At 38.5% G+C, this 23,867-nt stretch overlaps 1 protein-coding gene across 1 annotated transcript; it reads right to left on the bottom strand.

Annotated features, from left to right (window-relative positions):
• Window positions 1–1,086: 1,086 nt before the first annotated feature.
• On the bottom strand, window positions 1,087–17,150 carry GIMD1 (GIMAP family P-loop NTPase domain containing 1; the record flags this gene model as incomplete). Its single annotated transcript, XM_080697106.1, has 2 exons — window positions 16,752–17,150; window positions 1,087–1,347 (listed from the first exon to the last, which is right to left on the bottom strand). The coding sequence occupies exons 1-2, from the start codon at window positions 17,139–17,141 to the stop codon at window positions 1,087–1,089; spliced, it is 651 nt and encodes a 216-aa protein (XP_080553232.1). The 5' UTR covers window positions 17,142–17,150.
• Window positions 17,151–23,867: the final 6,717 nt, after the last annotated feature.

Here is a 23,867-nt window from a genome sequence, read left to right as displayed (position 1 = left end):
ATATGAAAGCATCACTACCAATCTCACTAACATGTACCAGGGATGGGGGTAGGGAAGGAGGAGTAGGGTGAGAATCACACCAAATGCTCTGCATGTTTGTATCACATTGAACCTCACTTTGATGTCTAATTGCAATGCACCAATAAAAATATATTTAAAAAGAAAGAAAGAAAAAAGTGGAAAAGATACTTACTATCTGCCATGTGCCAAGTCATTTAGTCATCAATAACTATGAATGAGTATTCCAAATGAAGAAATAGACTCTGACAAGATAAAGCAAACTTTTCCTTTTCTACGTTTTCTAAGTCCTTCAATTAAGCAGTGGAGCTGGTTTTTAAGGACTATTCATTAAGCTTTTTTTTTTTTTTTGAGATATAACGTAACCTCAGTAGTTCATAATCACAAGCACTGGTGGTTGCATTTTCACAAGGCAAATGCTCAATATGAAACCAGCTTCCAGATTAAAAACAAACACACAAAACCCACACAGAATTTCCTAAATGTCAGAAGCTATCCCCAGTGCATCTTTTGCTTACTGTCCCCTCCTCACGGATAATCTCTCCAGACCCCGAGCACTTTTACCATCACAGTAGTTTATGTTACATTATTTTTGACTGTTTTTGAAGTTTATAAAAACAGAATTAGAGTACATGTTCTTTTTTGTCTGGCTTTTTCTTTTGACAGTTTGGCAATTGGGTAACATTACTATGTATATTCAATTTACTCGTTCGCATACTCATTCTGTTAATAAAGCATTAATGAACATTAGGATAGTTTCTAGTTTTTAGCTATTATGACTAGTACGACTATGAACATTCTTGTATATGAATGTTTTTCAGTACACAAATGTGTACCTTTCTGCTGGCTATACACTTGGGAATTTAATTGTGATATCAAATGATTTGCATTAGAAATCTTGAGTTTTTGAGACTCTTTTTAACTTACAGTTTTCCAAAGTGATTAGTCAATGTACACTTTCTAATTATGTATGAAATTCTCATGGTCTACAGCCATGCTAACAAAGGCAGTTTTTGAAACCAGGTTTATGACTCTAATATTCAATGCTCTTTTTCTTTCTCTTAAATTTTATTTAAAGGTAAGAACTTGATAACAATTCTCTTTTATAAAATCCACAATTCTTTCTAAGATTTTCATTCTTTGTTCATTATATGAGTTTCTTTTTTTATACTGGAAAACATATCTGTGCTGGATAGAATTGAGAAGGGTTAGCAGTGTATCAGAGGCCTCACTTAAATATTCATTTTCACTGAGCCCAGCCTCTTCTATTTTTTCTGCATGGGTGAAAAGAACAGCAGTATGATTCTTCCAACTATGTCCCAGAAGTTCCTGAAAGACAGAAAAAGTTAAATTGCTATTTACCTTGGACTCTATTCCTCAGAAATGAGTGAAGGAGTTGTTAAGGTCAATACAATTAGCTAACAGTTCCATGTGTCACTGTATTTCTGAAAGCTGATATATGTAATGGGAAGCAGAAATGAAGTCAAGTACTGTAAGCAAATACAGGGAGATGAATGGGCTTTCTGAAAAAAAATGTTTTCCTGTTACAATAAATGTATACAACGTCAACACTGAATATTATCTGATTATGTTGCATGTGACATAATTATAACATTCATTAATCATTTTTTCTTGCTTGACAACCTGACTCTGTTAGAACCACGAAATTTCTTTAAGTCAAAGGGCCTAGCCCAAGGAAAATCAATCTCTCTCTCTCTCTCTCTCTCTCTCTCTCAAACACACACACACACATACACCATTTTTTAAGGGATGTGTTATCACCATTTAAAATATCATATGCTTAAAACACATAATCTGTTGCATTCTGCTGATTAATCAGACACATATAATGGAACAGCTAAGATCGAAATACATTTGGTGATTTGGAACGACTACAAAGTAATACTGTAATTCTCACTTTCTCAGGCCACATGTCTAGAACCAAACACAAATTATTGAATGACTTCTAATATGGTCGAAAACCGTTAGACGGGTGTTCCTTTGTTTAGTAATATGTGAAAATTGGTTATGTAATACATTTGTTTGATTAGTGAAAATAGACTGATATAAAGCAGAAGTAATAGCATGTGGCAAATCACACAATATGAAAGTCATTTAGAAATAACCATTTAACTTTTTTTTTTTTCAGTAGTAGAGATGGGACCCAGGGGCATTCTACCTCCGAGCTACACCTCCATCCCTATTTTTTATTCTTTATTTTGAAACAGGGTCTCCTGAGTTGCACAGGGCCTCACTAAGTAGCTGAGGCTGTCCGAGAACCATGATCCTCTGGTCTCAGCCTCCTAAATGCTGGGATTACAAGCATGAGACACCATGCCCAGAACCATTAAATTATTTTGAATGTTTCTGCAGTTATGTGAAATCATGACAATGTTACAATAAATTAATTTTCTCCATTTCAAACACTCCCATCATCAAAATATTTTCAAAGTTATTACCAATTTAATATGGCAAGAAAAGTGCAAAATGCCTAGGAATAAACAAAACAAGAACTATCTGGCAAAGTGTGTAAGTACAGGCCTGTCATCCCAGCTTACTTGGGAGGCTGAGGCAGAAGGATTGCAAGTTTGAGGGCAGCCTCAGCAACTTAGCAAGACCCTATTTCAAGTATTGGTGGTACTGGGGGTGGAACCCAGAGGCTTTCTACCTCCGGGCTATACTCCCAGACCTTTTTTTATATGTGTATTTTATTTGGAAACAGGGTCTCACTAGGTTGCTGAGAGCCTCACTAAGTAGCTGAGGATGGCTTCGAACCCGTGCGATTCTCCTGTCTCAGCCTCCCAAGCGCGGGGATTACAAGCGTGCACCACCACGCCCGGCTGCAAGACCCTATTTCAAAAGAAACAAAAAGGGCTGGGGATGTAGCTCCATAGTAAATGGCCCCTAGGTTTTTGTCATATACTTTGTACTGTAATAGATCTTATTGGAAAGGGGACACAGAGTTGCAAAGTACATGAAGAGAGGTGTTTGGGGTTGAGTTGTGTCCTTCCTCCCAATTTGTATGTTGAAGTCCTAAACCCAAGTTCCTCAGAATGTGACCTTATGAGCAAATAAGGTCATTGCAGATGTAAAGTAAGTGATTAGGGTGAATTCCTACTCCAATATAGTTGATGTACAAATAAAACAAGATAATTTGGACAAAGACACAAATACAGCAAAAACTCCATGTGTTCATGAAAATGTTTAGCCACATGCCAAGGAGAGGGGCTGGAAAAGAACATACAGGAGGAATAAAAGTTGCCAACACCTTGATTTTAGACCTTCAGCCTCTAGAACTGAGACAAAAAATATTTACTGTTTAAGTTACCCAATATGTAGTATTTTGTTACAGCAGCCCTAGCAAGGAAATGGTCAAAAAGTTAATCAAGTATAACATATGTCAGATGTAGGCTCTGGCAATAGAAAGATTTAAGGACAATTTACATCAAAATCACTGGGGATTAAAAACACTGCAGAAGCCGGGCGTGGTGGCGCACGCTTGTAATCCCCGTGCTTGGGAGGCTGAAACAGGAGGATCGCATGGGTTCGAAGCCAGCCTCAGCTACTTAGTGAGGCTCTCAGCAATTTAGTGAGACCCTGTTTCCAAAAGAAAAAAAAAAAAAAAAAAAAAGGTTGGGAGTATAGTCCCAAGGTAGAAAGCCTCTGGGTTCTACCCCAAGTACCACATAAAACACTGCAGAGCATCAACATCTTGAAGGCAATATACAATAAATCCAAAGCCAACATCATACTGAATGAGGGAAAAACTGCAGGAATTCCCTTTTTTGGGTATCTAGAGTCCATATTCCATATTAGGATAGAGTTTTTTTCTGAAAAATAAATATATAAATATATGATAGTTTCACCTAAAAAAATAGAAAAAAAATATTCTCTGGTAAGAAAGAAAGTGAAAAGAAATATTGAAATGTTATCTTTAAGTCATTAAAAGCTTGGTATCCAAGCTTTTATGTTATGTGAGATTATCATTTTTAATTTTGGATAAATTGCTATAATACTAGATGTCAACTACTAAGCCAAGCATGGGAGGGAGGGATGGGGAGAGAATGGGGTGGGGATTGGGTGGGGGCTGACTGGGCGATGTGTGCATGTATGTATACAAAAGTTTGTATCCCACTATGATGTATGAATACAGTGCACCAATAAAAAAAAATCAGGAATAAGACAGGGATGCCCACTCTCACCACTCCTTTTCAATACAGTACTCGAGACTAGCCAGAGCAATAAGACAAGAGAAGGATATCAAAGGAATTCAAATAGGAAAGGAAAATTTCAAATTATCTTCACTTGAAGATTACATGATCCTATATATTGAAGACCCAAAAACTTAACCAAAAGACTAGTAGAGCTGATTAACAAATTCAGTAAAGTAGTGGGATACAAAATCAACCTAAAAAAAGGGTGTTTTCCTATATGCCAACTATGAATCTACTGAAAAAGAAATCCAGAAAACAATTCTATTTTCAATAATTTCAAAACAAATAAAATATCTAGGAATAAACCTAACCAAAGAAGTAAAAGACCTCTACAATAAAAAATATAAAACACTAACAAAAGAAATTGAAGAAGAGCTTAGAAGAAGAAAAGATATCACTTGCACTTGGGTACGCAAAATAAATATTATCAAAATGGCCATGCTACTAAAAGTGATCTACAGAGCCAATGTACCAATATCATTCTTCACAGACCTAGAAAAATTATTCACAAATTTAGTATGGAGAAACAAAAGACCCAGACAATTCTCAGCAATAAGAACCATACAAGAGGCATCACAATTCCTGATTTCAAATTATACTACAGAACTATAGTAATAAAAAAAACAGCATGAGCTGGGCATGGTGGCACATGCTTGTAATTCCAGTACTTGGAAGGCTGAGACAGGAGGATTACGCAGGTTTGAAGTCAGCCTCAGCTACTTAGTGAGGACCTCTGCAACTTAGTGAGATTCTTCAAAACAAAGAATAAAAAATAGGGCTGGGGGTGTATCCCTGAGTTCATTCCCCAGTACCATAAAACAAACAAACAAACAAACAAACAAACAAACAAACAAACATCAAAACTAGACAAAACAAAACAGCATGGTATTGGCACAAAAACATACAGACCAATGGACTAAGAATAGAAGATACAGAAACAAAATGACATACTTATAGACAACTGATTTTTGATAAAAATGCCAGACATGTATTTCAGAGAAAATACAGCCTTTTCCACAAATGGTGCTTGAAAAACTGGTTATCTATTCATAGAAAAATGGAATTCTTACCTTTCACCCTGCACAAGAGTCAACTCGAAATGGATCAAAGACCCAGAAATTAATTAGATCAGAGACTATGAAGCTACCAAGGAAGGCATAGGCTCAACACTCAACGAATAGAATCCCCAAAGCTCAGGAAATTAAAATAATTAATAAGTGGGGTGGCATTAAACTAAAAAGTTTCTGTTCATTAAAGGAAAACATCATGAATCTAAAGAGGAAGCCTACAGAATAGAAGAAGATCTTTGCCAGGTATCCCTCTGACAGATGACTAATATCTAGAGTATATAAAGAACTTAAAAGACTTTACACACACACACACACACACACACACACACACACACACACACACACACACACATCAAATAACCCAATCAAGAAAATTGAATTGAATAGAAACTTCACTAAAGAAACAATACAAATGGCCAATAAATACATGAAAAAAAAAAAAGCATTCAACATCATTAGCAATCAGGGAGATACAAATCAAAACTACACTGAAATTCCATCTAACCCCAGTCAGAATGACAATTATTAAGAAGTAAAAAACCAATAAATGTTGTAAAGGATGTGAGGAAAAAGGAACTCTTCTACATTGTTGGTGGAATTGCAAATTAGTTCAGCTGATATAGAAATCAGAGTGGAGATTCCTCAGAAAACTAGGAATAGATCCACCATATGATCTGGCTATATCACTCCTAGTTATCTTTCCAAAGGGGCCCAAATCGGAGAACTACAGTAATATATGCATATCCATGATCACTGAAGCACAATTTACAGTGGCCAAAATATAGGACCAATTTAGGTGTCCATCAACAGATAAATGGATTACAAAATTATGAGAATTCTACTCAGAAATTAAGAAAAAAATTATGTCATTTGCAAGAAAATCGAAGGACCTGAAAAACATTATATCTTTTTTTTCATTCATTCATTCATTTATGTCTTTTTTTACATGTCTTTTTAAAAATTTTTTATTGGTGCACTGTATTCATACATCATAGTGGGATACAAACTTTTGTAGACATACATGCACACATTGCCCAGTCAGCCCCCACCCGATCCCCACCCCATTCCCTCCCCATCCCTTCTTCCTATGCTTGGCTTAGTGGTTGAAATCTAGTATTATAGCAATTTATCCAAAATTAAAAATGATAATCTCACATAACAGTTTCATTTGTCTGATACCAAGCTTTTGATGACTTAAAGATAACATTTCAATATTTCTTTTTACTTTCTTTCTTACCAGAGAATATTTTTTTCTTTTTTTTAAGGTGAAACTATCATATATTTCTATATTTATTTTTCAGGAAAAAAAACTCTATCCTAATATGGAATATGGACTCTAGATACCCAAAATGATCTCGAAAAAGAACAAAGCTAGAAGATATATATTTTCTGATTTCAAACCATATAAAGCTACAATAATTGAAACAGTGTAGTGCTGTTCTAAAGGCAGATATATAAACCACTGGAGTTAAATAAAAGCCTAGAGATAAATTCTTCCATATATTGTCAAGTTATTTTTGACAAGGTTTCTACGAACATTTGGTGGGGGAAATAATAATCTTTTAACTAAATATTGTTGAAAAATAATAATTACATGAAAAAGAATAAAAATGGACCTTTACCTAATCCCATATACAAATATTAACTCAAGATAGATAAAAGACCTAAATATAAATCTTAATACTATAAACTTTTAGAAGAAAATCTGGGTCATAAAACCTCACAACATTGAAATTGGCAGTGATTTCTTGGATATGATTTCAATAGCACAGGCAACAGAAGAGTATACAAACTCCCTAAAAAATAAAAAAAAAATTGTACATCCAAAGACAATGTAAACAGAGTTAAAAGTTACTGATAGAATGGGATAAAATGTTTCCAAATGCTATATCTGAAGGTATATTAATATTCCAACTAGAAATCCTAAAAATTAGCAACAATAAAAGCAAACAATACAATTTAGAGATAGGTAAAAGACTAACATAAATAATGAATCTCCACAGATAACCAATCTTAATTGTCTGTTGGATGGAAACTCTTATTTCTCTGGTTCTGGTGTGTGTTACCTATTTCTTCTTTGTAGTTAATCTCTTTGAGTATTTTTTCTAGCGCTGTTTTTGAAGACATAAATTCCTTCAGTTTCTGTTTGTCATGGAAGCTTCTTATTTTTCCATCTAATTTGATAGAAAGTTTTGCTGGGTAGGAAATTTTTGGCTGGAAGTTGTTTTCTTTCAGAGTTTGGAATATGTTACTCCAAGCCCTCTGGCTCTCATGACTTGGTTTGGGAAGTCTGGAGTGATTCTAATTGGTTTGCCTCTGAATGTCACTTGGCCCTTTGTTTTTGTTGCCTTTAAGATTCTCTGCTTGGCTTCCACATTGGTCATTTTGACAATTATGTGGCGTGGGGATCCTCTTCTCCGATCCTGTCTAAAGGGAGTTCTATAAGTTTCCTGGACCTGTGTATCGACCTCTTGCTCTATGTTTGGAAAATTTTCTGCTATTACTTCCTTGAAGAGATTATTTATCCCTTTGGTTTCACCTTCTTTTCCCTCCTCAATTCCAATTATTCTTAGGTTAGTTCTCTTAAAATGGGCCCATATTTCTTCAATGTCAGATTCCTGCTGTTGGATATTTTTTTCTAGATTAGAAACTATGCGTTCATTTTTGGAATGATCATCTTCTAAGAGCGAGATTCTATTCTCCATGTGGTCTAATCGGTTGTTTGTACTTTGAATTGAGGCCTTTACTTCATTAATTGCATCCTTTATCTCTTTTTGGCTCTCTCTGAATTCTTTTCGAAACACCTCTATTATTTCTACAGTTATTTTCCTGATTTGATCTTCTAGAAATCTCTGAATTTCTGTTTTATCAGGCTCTGATGTTGTGGGGTTGTGGGCATTCATTGCTCCATTGTTATTCCTCTTTCCCATGATTTCGAAAGTTTATGCCTTCTCTGGGTTCTTCCCTTGGGTCAGTATGACTTCACTTAAGATGCTCTGGATCTCGAGTCTGTGGTATCTCAGACCCCACTACTCCTTTACTGGGTTGTATCACAGAGTCTCAGACCCAGGGAGTCGATAGAGGCTGCTTTAGACTATAGGGGGTGCCAGGTTGAGCGTTCTCCTATGGTGTGATTTTTCTGCCACCACCACTCCCCCACTGGGTCAAGTCCCTGGTAGTACAGTTCTGAAATTTCTCCTCCAGGGCCCACAATTTAACTCACTGTTGTTGAGTATGCAGATGTAGCTGTAGTGGACTCGGTGAATTCGCTGCTGCTGCCGCCGGTGGCAATATGGCGCCGCTGCCATGCCCTCGGCCGTGAGGCTGGCATATTTCTTCTCTGGATTTGAGCTCTTCTCTCAGTCCCTGCAGCATGTGCTGAGCTCAGCCACTAGGAGCTTTAGATGCTCCCTGTGCCAAAAAATCCTGCCTGGCTGTTCTGCAGCGGCTCACCTCGGCTCGCTGTAGCCATCCGGTGAACTCGCCGCTGCCGCCGGCAGTAAGGCGCTGCTGTCGCGTCCTCGGGTGTGAGGCCGGTGTATCTCCTCTGTGGCTCTGAGCTCTGTTCTGAGTTCCCTTCCTCTCTGGAGCCTGGTGATTTTTTTGTTTCTCTGGTGATGGTGTTTTCTGGCTATGAAAAGCGCTGATTTTGTGGTAATGAAGATTGGTTGTTAGCGGGGCTCTTAAGCCCCGCTTTTCTTGGTTGCCATCTTCCAGCACATTATATCTTAAATGAGATTAAGCTGGGCGTGGTGGCGCATGCTTGTAATTCCAATGCTTGGGAGGCTGAGACAGGAGGATCACATAGGTTCAAAATCAGCCTCAGCTGGCTTAAGATACCCTGTTTCCAAATGAAATATAAAATAGGTCTGGGAGTGTAGCCCAAAGGTAAAAGGCCCCTGGGTTCCATCCCCAGTACCACCAAATAAATAAATAAATAAATAAATAAATAAATAAATAAGATTGGCCAGTCACAGAAAGTCGTATGATTTTTTCTAATATGCACAAGCCTGGAAGTAATTAGGATACCAGAGGGACTATAGATAACAGGGGAGAAACCTCAGTGGAGCCAGGAATGTAGTCTAAGGGAAGGGGTGGGGGAAGATTGAGGTTCATTAATGGAAATACTACAATTGACTATGTGTACAAATGTGAATAAACCAACGTTAGTGTCAGGACTCTGATACTGGGAAGGGGGAAATGGGGAGGAAGGGAAGGGGGCACCAAGTGCTGTGTGCATGTAGGTCACTGTTAACATGATTTACATTATGATGTGAGACTATAATACACCAATACAAGCATATTTTAAAAAATCAACCTAGGATGCTTACTTTAAATGCATCAAAATGCTTAGCATTGGAGCCTGGTGACTTGAGTTTTATCTAGAATTCCAAATGGTTTACTCTTTCTGTACACATTTATTGAAGGTCTACTTTATTCTGTGCATGTTTCACAGTGTTGAACACAGTGTAGAACAAGACAGATATATCTCCTGTGTATATCCAGTGGAGAGTCTCGTGTATTAAAATGGAGCGAAAAAAGGGGACAGACAGAAAATAAATATATTTAATTTGTTGTAGTTTCAAGTATTATGATAGAAATTATACTGATCATATAAAGGTAAACATTTAGCACAGTTTGGGGTAAGGGTGGGAAGAGGAAGTAAAGAGAAAGGCTCAGGAAAACTTGCTTGCATGTGATGATGCCTCGAGCTGATTCCTGAAAAAAGTGCATAGGAGTTAATAAGAGAATTAACAGAATGAGCATAACTGATGGACAAGATGGACTCCTACCCATTAGCACTCTGAAACCAAACAATTCATGATTGTAAAATGTCCATCTAGCTTAGTAGTACATTTAAATTATTAACAACAAATAACTTAGATTAACTAACCTTACTCGTGTGTGTGTGTGTGTGTGTGTGTGTGTGTGTGTGTGTGTGTGACTAATGAGCATGACTGATGGACCAGTATGACACAATGAATCATATAGTGTTGACTTTCTATGCAAGTATAGCTATAGATCCCTGACAAATTTTATCCCTGAAAGTTTCTCAGATTTATAGCTGAACCAGTGCATGCAGTAGTGTACTCACTCTGTATACTATTAATGTGACCATACTGTCATCATATTAAAATGTTTACATAAAAGTTAGTAAATTGCTACTTTCCTTAACCCCTGAGCACTGCCAAAATCTACACTATGAATTGGTTGATTTCCGGACCATACTTATTATTTAGTAATTTTTTAAAAGCTCCATATAAAAAGTACATGGTAAATGAACTGAACAACAGCCTTTTTCTAAGAAATATACCACAACACAGACTTATTCTCTTGCAAGGTTAGTACTTATGGAGGTAAATGACATATCTTTCACAGTATCTCTTTAGTTTCAGATTTTCTATATTATAATAATGAACTCTTTATTAACATCAAACATTTTATATACTTTAAACCATTATCTCATTCAGGGGAAGTGAGTTTAAGCACCTAAGGCTAAGAGAATCCTAAGTTATGTATTACTTACAAGCCCATGTGTTCAGCCACTGAAAGGTTTCTGCATGTCGATAATTATTTATGAAAGGAGGATCATGTCCTAAACTGTCAGAGAAATTGCACTTTTGAATTACTGCCAAAAAGCAGAAGAGAGTGGTTGATTTAGCTTTTAATCTATTTTTGGCCAGAAGAGTTGAATATTTAAAAGTAGTGTCACTTGGTGTAGAATTATCATGTGAATGGCCAAACATGTTCTCTGTGGACCCAGAGAAAGAATAATCACAGTTGATTGATAACACACACATGTGCACGCACACACACACACACACACACACACACACACACACACGAGTAAGATTAGTTAATCTAAGTTATTTGTTGTTAATAATTTAAATACTACTAAGCTAAATGGACATTTTACAATCATGAATTGTTTGGTTTCAGAGTGCTAATGGGTAGGAGTCCATCTAGTCCTTTTGGGACAACTAGTTGGGATATAAACTTTGTTTTCCAGGAATTATATTCATTTTCCCAGGACCTCACCAGCCCTGCCCCATTTGTTTGTGGTTGATGAAATCATAGCATCTGGACTTTTTAGGGGGAAACTTTTTAAAAAGCCAACTATTACATCAACTGAGAAAAAAATTATAGAAGAGGAGGACAATAAGGACCATTTTTTATATTTTATGATATTCCCTTACTCTCATTCCACTTTAAAGTGCCACATTTTCCCACTCATAGAGCCAAGACTGAGTGATAAGACTAAGAGAATATTCAGCCTTAGAGCATCTGTCCACACTGCCTCATTGTACAGATGAGAGCATTGAGGCCATTTGATGTTCGACAGTTCTGACAAAGCCACACAGCTAAGCACTGCCAGGCCTGGGCCTGGAAAGGAATTCCCAATTAGGCTGCAGTATTCCCACTGAATGGGGCTTCTCCATTGCCCTCTATTAGCCAGTAGGTTTTTTCCAAATTTTTTAAAATTAATAAGGAGACTCTTTGTAGTTAGAAATCAGAGCCATGTAAATTTTATTCCATTCTTTTATTATCTTTCACAAGATAAATTTATTTCTACAAATGCTATGTCCCTGTTTTAGAATAAAACAAATAATAACTATTCAAGAGAGTTACCAGAGCTAAAATTTACTCACTTGCCATGTCTCAGTTAAACAATTTGATGCATTAAGATGACATTAATTTCCAAATTTACCCAAAGAAGCAAATACTATTATCATTCCTAATGTTACCAGTGAAGTTCAAAGAAGTTACTTGCCTGTGGTCACAGAGTAAATAACTAGCTAAGGAGAAGCTGTCACTTACTTAGAACCGACACTTTTAACCTCTTGATGTCACCCGCATCATATTTAGTTTATTTGGATAAATACATATCACAGTCTGGGAACAACTGCAATTAGAGCAATGCTTTATCTTTTCTGTGACTCTAAGTTAGGCACAGTGGCCAAGCATGTCACATTTATTAAATCTAATGCTCAGAACTATTTAAAAAAAGAAAAATTATCCCATTTTTCAAGTGAGAAAATGAAATTAAGAAAAATTTATTTACATTAAATCTGGGTGTGGCGGTACATGTCTGTAATCCAAGTACTTGGGGGAGGCTGAGACAGGAGGACTACAGGTTCAAGGACAGCTTCAGCAACTTAGCATAGTCCTCAGCAACTTGGTAAAATCTCGTTTTAAATTAAAAATTAAATTAAATTAAATTAAAAATTAAAAAATTAAAAAATTAAAAAAATTAAAATTAAAAAAAATTAAATTAAATTAAATTAAAAAATAAAATAAAGTAGGGCTATTATAGTTCCAAGGTAGAGTGTCCTTGCGTTCAAGCCCCAATACCACAAAAATAAAAGAAAAAAGAACTTAGTATCTAACGACTAAGCTTGCGATCTGAGTTATATTCAGGTCCTGTATTGGCCTTTCTGAGCCCTTTGTTTACATTCTCACCTACAATATCAACAGCTGAGCTGTTGATTATGAAACAAAAGTCCATGCTAGAAGCCTATTTGTGCCCAGTAATATGTATAATAACATGATGGGGGAAGCATATGCGCCTCAGTCAGTGAGCTCTCGGGTTCAGTTCCTAGAGCAGCTTGGCTACGTGCTAGCTTTTTCCTCGAGGTGACTATTATGTCTTCTCTGATCCACTACTTGTGGGTTTTGTTTTTAATATTCAAATAACATCCCAGAAACCATTTAGATGAATCATTCCTTTTATTTCACAATTTGGGGGCGATGACTCACTAACATCTCATCATTTTGCTTTAAATTAATAAAAGGAATCATTTGAGGAAACATTTCAATTGTCATAACTGGCAGCCTATAACCACCCTGCAAAATATTAGAACACAGACCAGGAAAGAGATTTAAACAGAAAACAAGGAGGTGCAGGAAAGGAGAGGACAGATATCTGGCACTGGCCTCGCAAACTCTTCTCATGGCAGACATCAGCATTCCCCAAAAAGGATATAAAGGAAAAGGGGAGCTGGATGTGGTGGTTCACGCTTGTAATCCCAGCATTTGGGAGACTGAGACAGGAGGATCGCGGTTCGAGGACAGCCTCAGCTACTACTTGGTGAGGCCCTTTGCATCTCAGTGAGACCCTGTTTCAAAATAAAGAATAAAAAATAGGGTTGGGCATGTAGCTCTGAGGTAGAATGCCCCTGGGTTTCATCCCCAGTACTGCAATTAAAAAAAAAAAAAAAGGAAAAAGGAGAAGGAAGGAAGATGCTCTATTTTATTTTTTTATTAGAGAAGAAGTAAAAGTAATCCAGGATATGCCTGGAACCCAAGAACCTTAACAGCTCCTAGTGCCTTGCTAATGACTGCTGGTGCTGTTGAATAGTCAGACATCTGGCAGCTACTCCCAATCTGTGAGTACACACAGATGGCCACCATGAGCCTCTGAGTCACCTTCAGGAAGAAAGTCAGAAAGGTCCAGTCTGTGCTTTGGAAGCCATCAACCAAAGACCGTGGTAAGACTCCAGAAGAGATGTGCAGTGCCTCCCAGGATTCATGGAGCTCTTTGAGGATTACTAAATCTTGGCTGCTGAGGTTTTCTAGGAGACAGAAGTTACTCTGGAAAAAAATATTATAGATTTGAGCTTTGCCCTTTTCTACTTCCTCTCTTTTTTCAACTCATGAATTGGACACTAACGTAAGGGAGGCAACTGCCAGAGAAGACAGCCGGATGCCAGACATGATTCTAAAAGACCAGAGAGGAGTAAGGATAAAGTTAATTTAGGGTATTACAATACTGTTCTATATTCTAAAGCTAGAAAAAAATTCATTTCAAAATGTATGCCATTGAAAATGTCCTTTGGTGCTCAGCATAGGCACATCATAGGAAAAATATATCGTGGGGGCATATGGGAAGAGTCAGGGTAGCTTTTGAGAAATAGTCTGTGCATTTAGCAAATTTACTGAATAACATCCACCCATAGTTTAATCTAAATGTTGATTCAGTGTAGCTTTATGTGAAATTTGAACACTGCTTAGAAATTAAACTGATGTCATGGGCACAGGTTGCCCTTCCCTTGATTTCTACCAGAAACACTGCTTGAAAGGCAGGATTTAGCAGTCTGGGGAGGGTTATGAGCTTTCTTAGGTTCTGTATTTTGTCTTAATTGCAATCATCTCTTCTTCTTTCCTTTTGTGCAGCATGTCCTTGATTTTTCAGGAGTTGGCTGATGAGAATTATTCTTTATACCATTGTCACCCTAATTTTTTCCACTAGTTTCTTCTGATTACACATATGTTTTTTTTTTTTTTTTCATTTTGGAAACATGCACAATTACCGAAAAACAAAATGTGTGTCTGTCATTTAGAACAATCATTTTTGTCTTTACTAGTTAAAAGTAAAACAAAATTCATCATTAAAGCAAACTATGCCATCTTTCTTGACACACAGGGCCTACATTAGCATGGCTTGAGATTGGACACATTTAAGAGCAGCTTTTCTCCAAACTCTTTTTGAATGGAAAATGTTTGTTCTCTATTTTACATATAGTTTACCTGTGGAGCCTCTAGTAGACTTGGCTTCTCTGAACTTAGTGGCTCAAAGAAGCTCTTGAGTAATACTAGTAAAGTCCAGAAGTTAAATCTCAATGGTTCCTGAGTAGAAAATCAACAGGTTGAATATAATGGGAAACTCAATGAATATTTTCTAAGAATTGTTAGTGATAGTCTTCATAGGCCTTGCTTCTATATACTGTACACAGGTAGAGTAAATATATATGCTTCCTCCATCTCCTAGTTCTTCCCACAGGACTTATCCCCTCACCCATCTCCTCTCCTAGGTAACCTGAATAAGCCTCTAACTTAGCAATTTATGATGAATGAACAAACAGGGATCCCTCCAGGTAAAAGTGGCATCTATCATTTATGTTCAACCTGATGTGCCTGTGGTTGCCTTGTGGATGGGACGGTTTCCTATACTACAGATGAAGAGGCAGGCAAAGTAAATGAGACTCCTGATTTCTTTCCTATAAATAATAAATAGCTCTTCTCGGAATGCTTACCATGATCCTGAGTTTTATGAAGCCCCTCTCATGTTACATGACTTTGGCAATAATGTATTGTAATATTCTGACCTGTTTACTTATTTGCCTTTTCTGGACTGTAGACTTTAGGAAGTCAGGGCTCATGTCTCTACCAGTTATTAAGCTCTTTGCAGGTGTTCCATACGGTGTTAATAACCTAATCAATGAGTGAACATCCATTTAGGGCTGAATCACAATGAGCTCTTCCCTTGGTATTTAATAAATGCAAGTGAGTGTCTTAGTTCAGTGGTTTTGAAACCTAATTGATTTTAACAAATATATGGAAATACAAGAAAAAAAATGTAGATCTAGCTGGGTGTTGCATGCCTGTAATACTAGCACTTGAGAGGCTGAGACTGGAGGCTTGAAGTTTCGAGACCAACCTCAGGAACTTAGAGAGAACTTGTTTCAGAATTAAAAAAAAAAAATAGGACTGGGGAATAGCTTGGAGACAGAATGCCTCAGGATTCAATCCCCAGTAAGATACCAGACAAGAACAACAACCAGACAAGAGCAACAAAAACAACAACAAATATGAAAGAAAGAAAAAGGAAACGAAAATGCATATATGCCGGCCCTTCTGTAGAGATGTTGTTTCAGTAGGTCTTGGGTGAATCTTTGTTCTAACAAGTAGCCCAGTTGATTCTGATGCAGAGTCAGGGACTACACTGTATAAACTTATTTAGGTTTATAGTTCTTAGGTATTGAGGACTAGTAAACTTTTTTCTTTTGGGGTACTGGGAATTGAACTCAGGGGATTTTTATCTTTGAGCTAACATCCCACCCTTTATATTTTAAAAAATATTTTTTTGGGTGGTACTTGGGGTGGAACCCAGAGGATTTCTACCTTCCAGGCTATACTCCCAAACCTATCTTTTTATATTTCATTTGGAAACAGGGTCTCACTAAGTTGCTGAGAGCTTCACTAAGTAGCTGAGGCTGGCTTTGAACCTGTGCGATCTTCCTGTCTCAGCCTCCCAAGTGCTGGGATTACAAGCGTGCTCCACCACGCCCGGCTATTTTTAAAATTTTGAAATGGGGGTCTCTCTCACTAAGTTGCTGAGCCTGGCCTTGATCCTATGATCCTCTTCTTTCAGCTTCCCGAGTCCTGGGAGTATAGGCCTGTGCCCCACACTCAGCTGAAGATTATTTAACTTCTCAAGGTTACTTTCTCATCTTTCTTTTTTGTAACACAGTTGTAAAATGACTAAATTCTTCTAAAGGAAATTGCACAAATGATTCTTAGCGCAAAATCAAGTAATACTAACTATTCCTAAGTGACTACTTACTACTTTATGGTTTAAATGGCTTTTTAAAGTAGTTTTTTCATTTTTTAAAAAAATCAGGATAATGTCCTTCAAATGGTGCTAGTATTAATTGCATCCTTGTATTACCTGGATCAGTTGAACTGGGTAAGATGCTTCTTGTCCACAGAAGGGCACGTCTGCTCTCTGGACCAGCAGTGCGAGGTGGAGACCCTCTTGTCCAAAGTGCTGTATCAAGGCATTTTTGACTTCCTGTTTCACGCAATCCATGCTCAGCCCGCTGTGCGGATAGCCTGGAGTGTCCAGCACCCGGACCTGCAGGGTTATCTCTTGCCCCCCTCGACGCATGAAGCTGTGGAGATGACAACTGCGGCACAGGCTGCAGGCCTTGGTTACAGAGCAGGGAGCAAAGCTGCTGCGGAAGTCAGCGCTCCCCAGCAGAATGTTTCCAGCAAAACTTTTTCCACTCTGAGTCCTGCCGAACAGCGCCAAGTTGATAATCATCTTGTTGTCTGTCATGGCTGTGGGTAAGCAGAGTCACAGCATAAGCATGGTCTACCTCCACAAGTGGAAGGCTTCTTACCTGGCCTGGAACTTTCCATATATATACAGTGGTCTTTCAGTATCATAACCCACAAAGAAGAGTCTGGACCTGGATCAATACAGACACATTTTTTTTTTCTGTTTTCAATCCATGCTTAGCTGAATGCACAGATAGAGTACACGTGGATATGGAGGACTGACTGTCCACTCTCTGACTGGCCTTCCTCTCATTCATAGTGACTACGTATGGAGGGGTGCTGTGCTGAAGCAGAGATGCCACAGAGACAGAAGTGAAGATTGAGCTAATATTAGTGGTTTACAGTAGGAAAACAGAGAAAAGTCAAATATAAATAAGGAAGGTAAGAGGAAGTAACAATTGTGGGAAAATGGGGGAAACCCAAATTACGTGAACATAACAGATTTAGGAAGACTATGTTAACACATCGGTTTGGTAGGTAAGCTGGTTTAGGAGTGAGTTCTCAGGTTCCTGAGCTCAGAAACAAAACAAGTACATGAAAATTTTTCACTACTAAAGAAATAGGAACAAATCAGTGGAAGCAACAGTCCTTTAAGCATTTTAACAGTGTCTACTTTCCTATCTTCTGTTCCCTGAATACACATGCTATCTATAAATCCTCACCTTTGTCTACTTCCTGAGTGCTTCTCTCCTATGGCATGCAAGTAATGTCAATGAAGAATCCTATTTTTGTTTACCTAGTATTTCTTTTTATTACAACCAGGCAACAATTCTGAGGAAAATGAGAACTACTTATAATCTCTCTTATGAAAATATTACTAAATTTTCTCCATGGTTGATTATTGCAAAGTATTGACTCTTTAATAAAGAAAGTGAAACCTGGGACACTGTGCAGTTTGTTTCCAAGGTAGGAGAATCTCGGGAACGTCTACTCCAGTTACAGTTCGTCTTTTGTACAGAGCATATGCTCTCAAAGCATTTTAGGGTCATCAATCCTCTAAGCAGAGCTACTGGTCAATGGCCAGAGGGGCTCAGTCTGCTGATGCAGAGTCCGATATTTAATACAGCAACACTTAATACTTAAACACATAAAATGCAGCATATTTATTATTTTTGCTTATACTTGTAATTCTATTATATAGTTTTAAGTACTCCAGGTCTTTCTCATCCTCTAATGCCCTCTCACCCCAGCATCTCCAGATCCAAACATGAGTACCTTGATGGACCCTCACACGCCTGCAAAGCGTCACTTATTTGGAGGTCCCTAAGTTTCTACCAGTTCATTCAGCTCACCCTGTTGCAGTGAGTGAGCTGAATCCACCACACCAAGTTGCAGCTGGGTTCTTTTTACTACTGAATCAGATATATAATATTTTTTGTAAAACTAACTATATAATCTAATCCAATTTTAGTGTGTCACTTACCTTTTTCAGTCTTGAAAATGCTTTCTTCCCAAAGACTTCTCTGGAGCTAGTACAGCTGTTCTTTGGTATGAACTTTAACCTCGTCACAGTGTTACTGTACCAGTCGGGGACTGATACTGTATTATTTTATTTAGTTAATCTATTACCAGACACCCTCTTTGTGAGGGGTTAGTTGTCCACCTCTAATCAGCAGTGGCATATAACTTGACAGGCTTGTAATTTTAATAGATACTTCCTGAAACTTCTAAGATTAAAGCATTTGATTTGATGTGCTTTTAATAAATAATAATTTACCTATAGCACAAAAATAAAAGATCTTAAAATTTCATATCAATGGCTACAGTTTTTCCATTTTAATTTATAAATACCATTTTCACTACTTCATAAAAAGTTTCAATAAACGATACATAAAATATGTACATAGTTAGATACTGACATCATAATGGTGTTTATCTTATACATTCAAAATTCTCTAAAAAAATTCTTTAGAATATTTCCATATAATTGAAAGTTATATCTAATTGGAACTGATAAAATCACCAGCATCATTATCTCAGTACATGCAATTTTTATATCAATTAATGATAACAGTTTTAAATTGAGTACAACTAACTATAACTTATGGTAAAATAAAATTTTCTTTAAAATGTATGCCTCTATTATTCTGTACTTCATAATTATTTATGATTACACCAAAAAATAAGAAATTAAAAAAAATTTGGTGTTACTTTGTTATCTAAAGCTTAAAATTGATTGTTTCCATTTTTTATTAGGTAGCTCCCATACTTCCCCCAAATAATTTCTTACAATATGTAAGATGTAGAAACACTAGTATGATTATATTTTGCTTTGTGTTTCTGCTAATGGAACTTGGAAACATGTGGAACATCTTACGACTTCGTGGGCAGAGTCAAAAGTCAAGGAGGGCACGGAGGGACCCATGCATCTGACAAGCACATTGGCTTTCTGTAAGGAAGTGGAAAGAAATTTCCCCCAGGTGGCAGTAGCAGCCTGTTTCCCAAGAAGTGATTTTGAAACAGAATTAATTTTTATTTTCTTTTTCAACAGTAAAAGGAAAATCTTCAACAGTATACAGTAACATGCATTGTGTGGAACATTTTTTTTTTGAAAAAGGGAAAAGCCAAGCCTTTCTCAGTTCCTTATAAAGCACAGCAAACATAGGAGGTTCTTAGTTTTCAAACTCTCCACTTTGTAGTCCTAGTTTAAGTCACTGGTTGAACACAGCAATTGACTACTTTTATTTTTATTTTTTTGTGGCACTGGGGATTGAATCCATAGGCTTTCTACCTCTGAGTTATAACCCTAGCCCTATTTTATTTACTTTGAAACAGGGTTTCACTAGGTTGAGGAGCATCTCACTTTTGAGGCTGTCCTCAAGCCTAAAATCCTCCTGTCTCAGCCTATCGTGCATCGTCACACCAACTGCAGTTGATTATTTTAAAAATTTAAGTCCAGAATTTATAGTCATGGCTATAAATGTCAATAAGACTATGAAATGCTTAGATAATTTCACATAGATCTCATAGAGGTTTTAGATTTGAGTCAACTTCAAAGTTTATAGAAGGAGATTTATTGATATTAGATGATAGTAAAATATTGTTAATTCCTTTCTGAATAAGGGTATGTTTCCTCTAATATGCCCAAACTAGGAAACACAGAGGATACCAGTGGGACTCCAGATAATGGAGGGGAAATATCAGTAAAGTTTGAATGGAAAGATAGGAGAGGAGGAAGGCTGATCTTGATTAATGAGGGTCTACACCTGAATATGTGTAAAATTATGAATATGACATGGTTAACCTGGACAATCATTGGTGGGAGGGGGAAGGGAAAATGGGGGCAGGGGAGAGAGGGCACCAAATATAGTTTAAATGTATACCATTTATGTTCAATAAAAAATTTGTTTAAAAAATAAAATAAAAAATATAAAAAATATAAAAAAATTAACTTCTCACTGATTTGGCTACATATTATATAGTAGGGATAAAAGTATATTATCTGTTTTTTTAAGCAGGTTCCAGCTTAAACTTTATCTTAGGAATAAATTTTTGAAAAAATAATTAACTAGAGACTTGAGGTAGAAAAGGAGATCTTGAAAGCATGCACCAATCACACCAAAAAGTAATAGCCAGTCTGCGGGTGATGGGGAAAGAGACAAGAGAAGAGTAGGGCAAACCAAGAGGGAAAGAGTGGCAGGGATGACTAAGAGGAGGGGAATAAGAACTGTTACATTGTAGTAGGGCAGAATCTCTCAGGGAGGTGAAAGGTTTAAGAGCCTATTTTGGAACAGAAAGAGCTAATGTCCAGGGTATGTGTGTATGCGGGTGGTTGTATTTTGTATGGGAGATTTAACCTAGGGGCATTCTACTTCTGAGCTACACCCCAAGCACCCCCCCTTATTTTTGAAATAAGGTCTAAGTTGCTGAGGGTCTCCCTAGATTGCAGAGGTTGGCCTCAAACTTGCAATCCTCCTGTAATCCTCTTGTCTCAGCTTCCTGAGTATTGGGATTACAGGCAGGAGCCACCAAACCTGGCAAAATATTCAGTTTTAAGTTCTTTATGTTTCTGGTATATAAAGTCATCTATATTCACAATTTCCTTATATGAAGGTTTTTTAAAATTTGTTATGTTCTTGGTTGTTTTTTGCATTTATTTAGTGAAACTTAGTGAAAAGAGTTGTACCTTTATTAGCTTAGGACAAGAACCACACAAATTGGTGATGGTAAGATGACATCTGAATTTATTTTTTTAATATATATTTATTTATTATTATTATTTTTTGTAATCATACATCACTTTGGAATACAAGACTTGAGAGGATATACAAGCACATATCATACAATAAGCCCACATCCAATCCTCATCCCATTCCCTCCCTCCCTCGATTCCATGCTTAATTGGTGATTATCTTTGATATAACTGTTTACGCACCTTATGAGTTTTAAAGAGATTTCATCCTCCCCCAGCCCCTCCCCTCTGATTGGTCACCTTAATTGCTTCTCAATAGGGCCCTTTCTATAACTCGACCTCCTCCTGTTACCCCTTTCCTCCTAGTTCTTGCTAATTAGGGGAAACATCTGGATTTTATTTTCTGTGCTATCTCTCTGTGCATGCCGCATTGCAAGTTCCCATCCCACTCTTGTCGGCCCCAGTAGTGGCCTGGCCACCCGAAGAACTCTTATCCTGACCTCGCTGGCTCCAGTACCGGCCTTGCCTCATGGGAGGTCCTGATCCTGGCCTCGCTGGCCCCCTCACTGAACTAACCCCTCGGCTGGCTCCTTTCCCAGCCTCAGAGGCCCCAGCACCAGCCTAGCCTCACGACAGGCTCCGATCCCGGCCTCGCTGACCCTGGCACCGGCCTAACCGTTCGGCAGGCTCCTAAACTGGTCTTGTAAGTCCCAGCTCCATCCTTGCCTCACGGCAGTTTCCAATCTTGGCCTCACTGGCCCTGGCACCGGCCTTACCTCTCGGCAGAGTCCGATCCCAGCCTTTGAGGTCCCAGCACCGGTCTTGCCTCATGGCTGGCTCCAATCACAACCTTGCTGGCCCAGGCACCGGCCTAACCTCTTGGCTAGCGCTGATCCCCGCCTCGGAGGCCTCAGTAGCGGCCTTGCCTCACAGCAGGCTCTGAACCCGGCCTCATTGGCCCCGGCACTGACCTCACCCCTCGGCAGGCTCCAATCCCAGCATTGGAGGCCCCAGCACCAGCCATACCTCAAGGCAGGCTTCGATCCCAGCCTCACTGGTCCCAGCACTGGTCTAACCCCTCAGCAGGCTCCTACCCAGGCCTTGGAGGCCCCAGCACTGGCCTTGCCTCACAGCAGGCTCTGATCCCGGCCTCGATATTCCGGGCACTGGCCTAACCCCTTGGCAGGCTCTGATCCCAGCCTCGGAGGCCTCAACACCGGCCTTGCCTCGTGGCAGGCTTTGATCCCAGCTCTGGCACTGGCCTAACGCATCAGCTGGCTCCAGTTCCGACCTCGGAGGCCCCAGCACCAGCCTCGTCTCACGGAAGGCTCTGATCCCGGCCTTGCTGGGCGCAGCACTGGCCTAAACTCTTGGCAGGCTCTGAGCCTGGCCTCGGAGGCCCCAGCACCAGCCTTGCCTCACAGCAGGCTCCGATCCTGGCCTTGCTGGCCCCGGCACTGACCTAACCCCACGTCAGGCTCCGATCCCAGCCTTGGAGGCCCCATCACCTGCCTTGCCTCATGGCAGGCTCCGATCCAAGCCCCCTGTTCACCCAGCAGGTTGTCTCACATTCCCGAGGTGCATGGTGGTAGTATTCCACCTCTGAGGTAATTTCTTCAAAAGTTCCAGGTGTATTACATCAGATCTCTGTCTCCCCTGAGTACTTGCCACTGCCAATGCGACTGCTTCCACCATTTCAAATCTTTCCCAAGCTCTTTTCCCATACCTCATAATGTCCAGTGTTCCTAAGCATGTGCGACAGTAGCATTCGATCTTTGGGGTAATTTCTTCAGAGGATCAGGGTAGGTTGGATCAGATGTCTGCCTCTCCCAAAGACAAGTCTCCACTGCCATCTCCGCCACTGCTGCTGCCACTTCTTTCCTCCTAGGTCTCTACTAGACTCTCTCCTTACAGGTGACGTCCAGGATTCTTAAAGATGTAGAGAAGCCTCAGTCCTTCTTTGCAGGGAATTTTTCCAAAAGTTCTAGTTCAGATGTATATGCTTTGTCTGCATCTCCAATATTCTAGCTGCCGCCTTGGCCATCTTAACCCCTCTCAAATATTTTTCTTTTTTTCTTTTCCCTTTTTTTTTTTAAAAAAAGAGAAGAGAGTATGTGTGGTTTCGGGAGGATGTGGGATCAGGCACTCGGTAACGATGAAAAAAATTTCTTTTTTTTTTTAAATTTATTTATTTTTATTGGTGTACTGTATTCATACATCATAGTGGGATACATACTTTTGTAGACATACATGCACACATCGCCCAGTCAGCCCCCACCCGATCCCCACCCCATTCTCTCCCCATCCCTCCCTCCCATGCTTGGCTTAGTGGTTGACATCTAGTATTTTAGCAATTTATCCAAAATTAAAAATGATAATCTCACATAACAGTTACATTTGTCTGATACCAAGCTTTTGATGACTTAAAGATAACATTTCAATATTTCTTTTTACTTTCTTTCTTACCAGAGAATATTTTTTTTCTATTTTTTTTAGGTGAAACTATCATATATTTCTATATTTATTTTTCAGAAAAAAAAATCTATCCTAATATGGACTATGGACTCTAGATACCCAAAATGATCTTGAAAA

The sequence above is a fragment of the Muscardinus avellanarius genome, assembly GCF_963383645.1.
Source record: "Muscardinus avellanarius genome assembly, chromosome: 6".
NCBI lineage: Eukaryota > Metazoa > Chordata > Mammalia > Rodentia > Gliridae > Muscardinus > Muscardinus avellanarius.
This window is presented reverse-complemented; position numbering and strand designations above follow the sequence as displayed.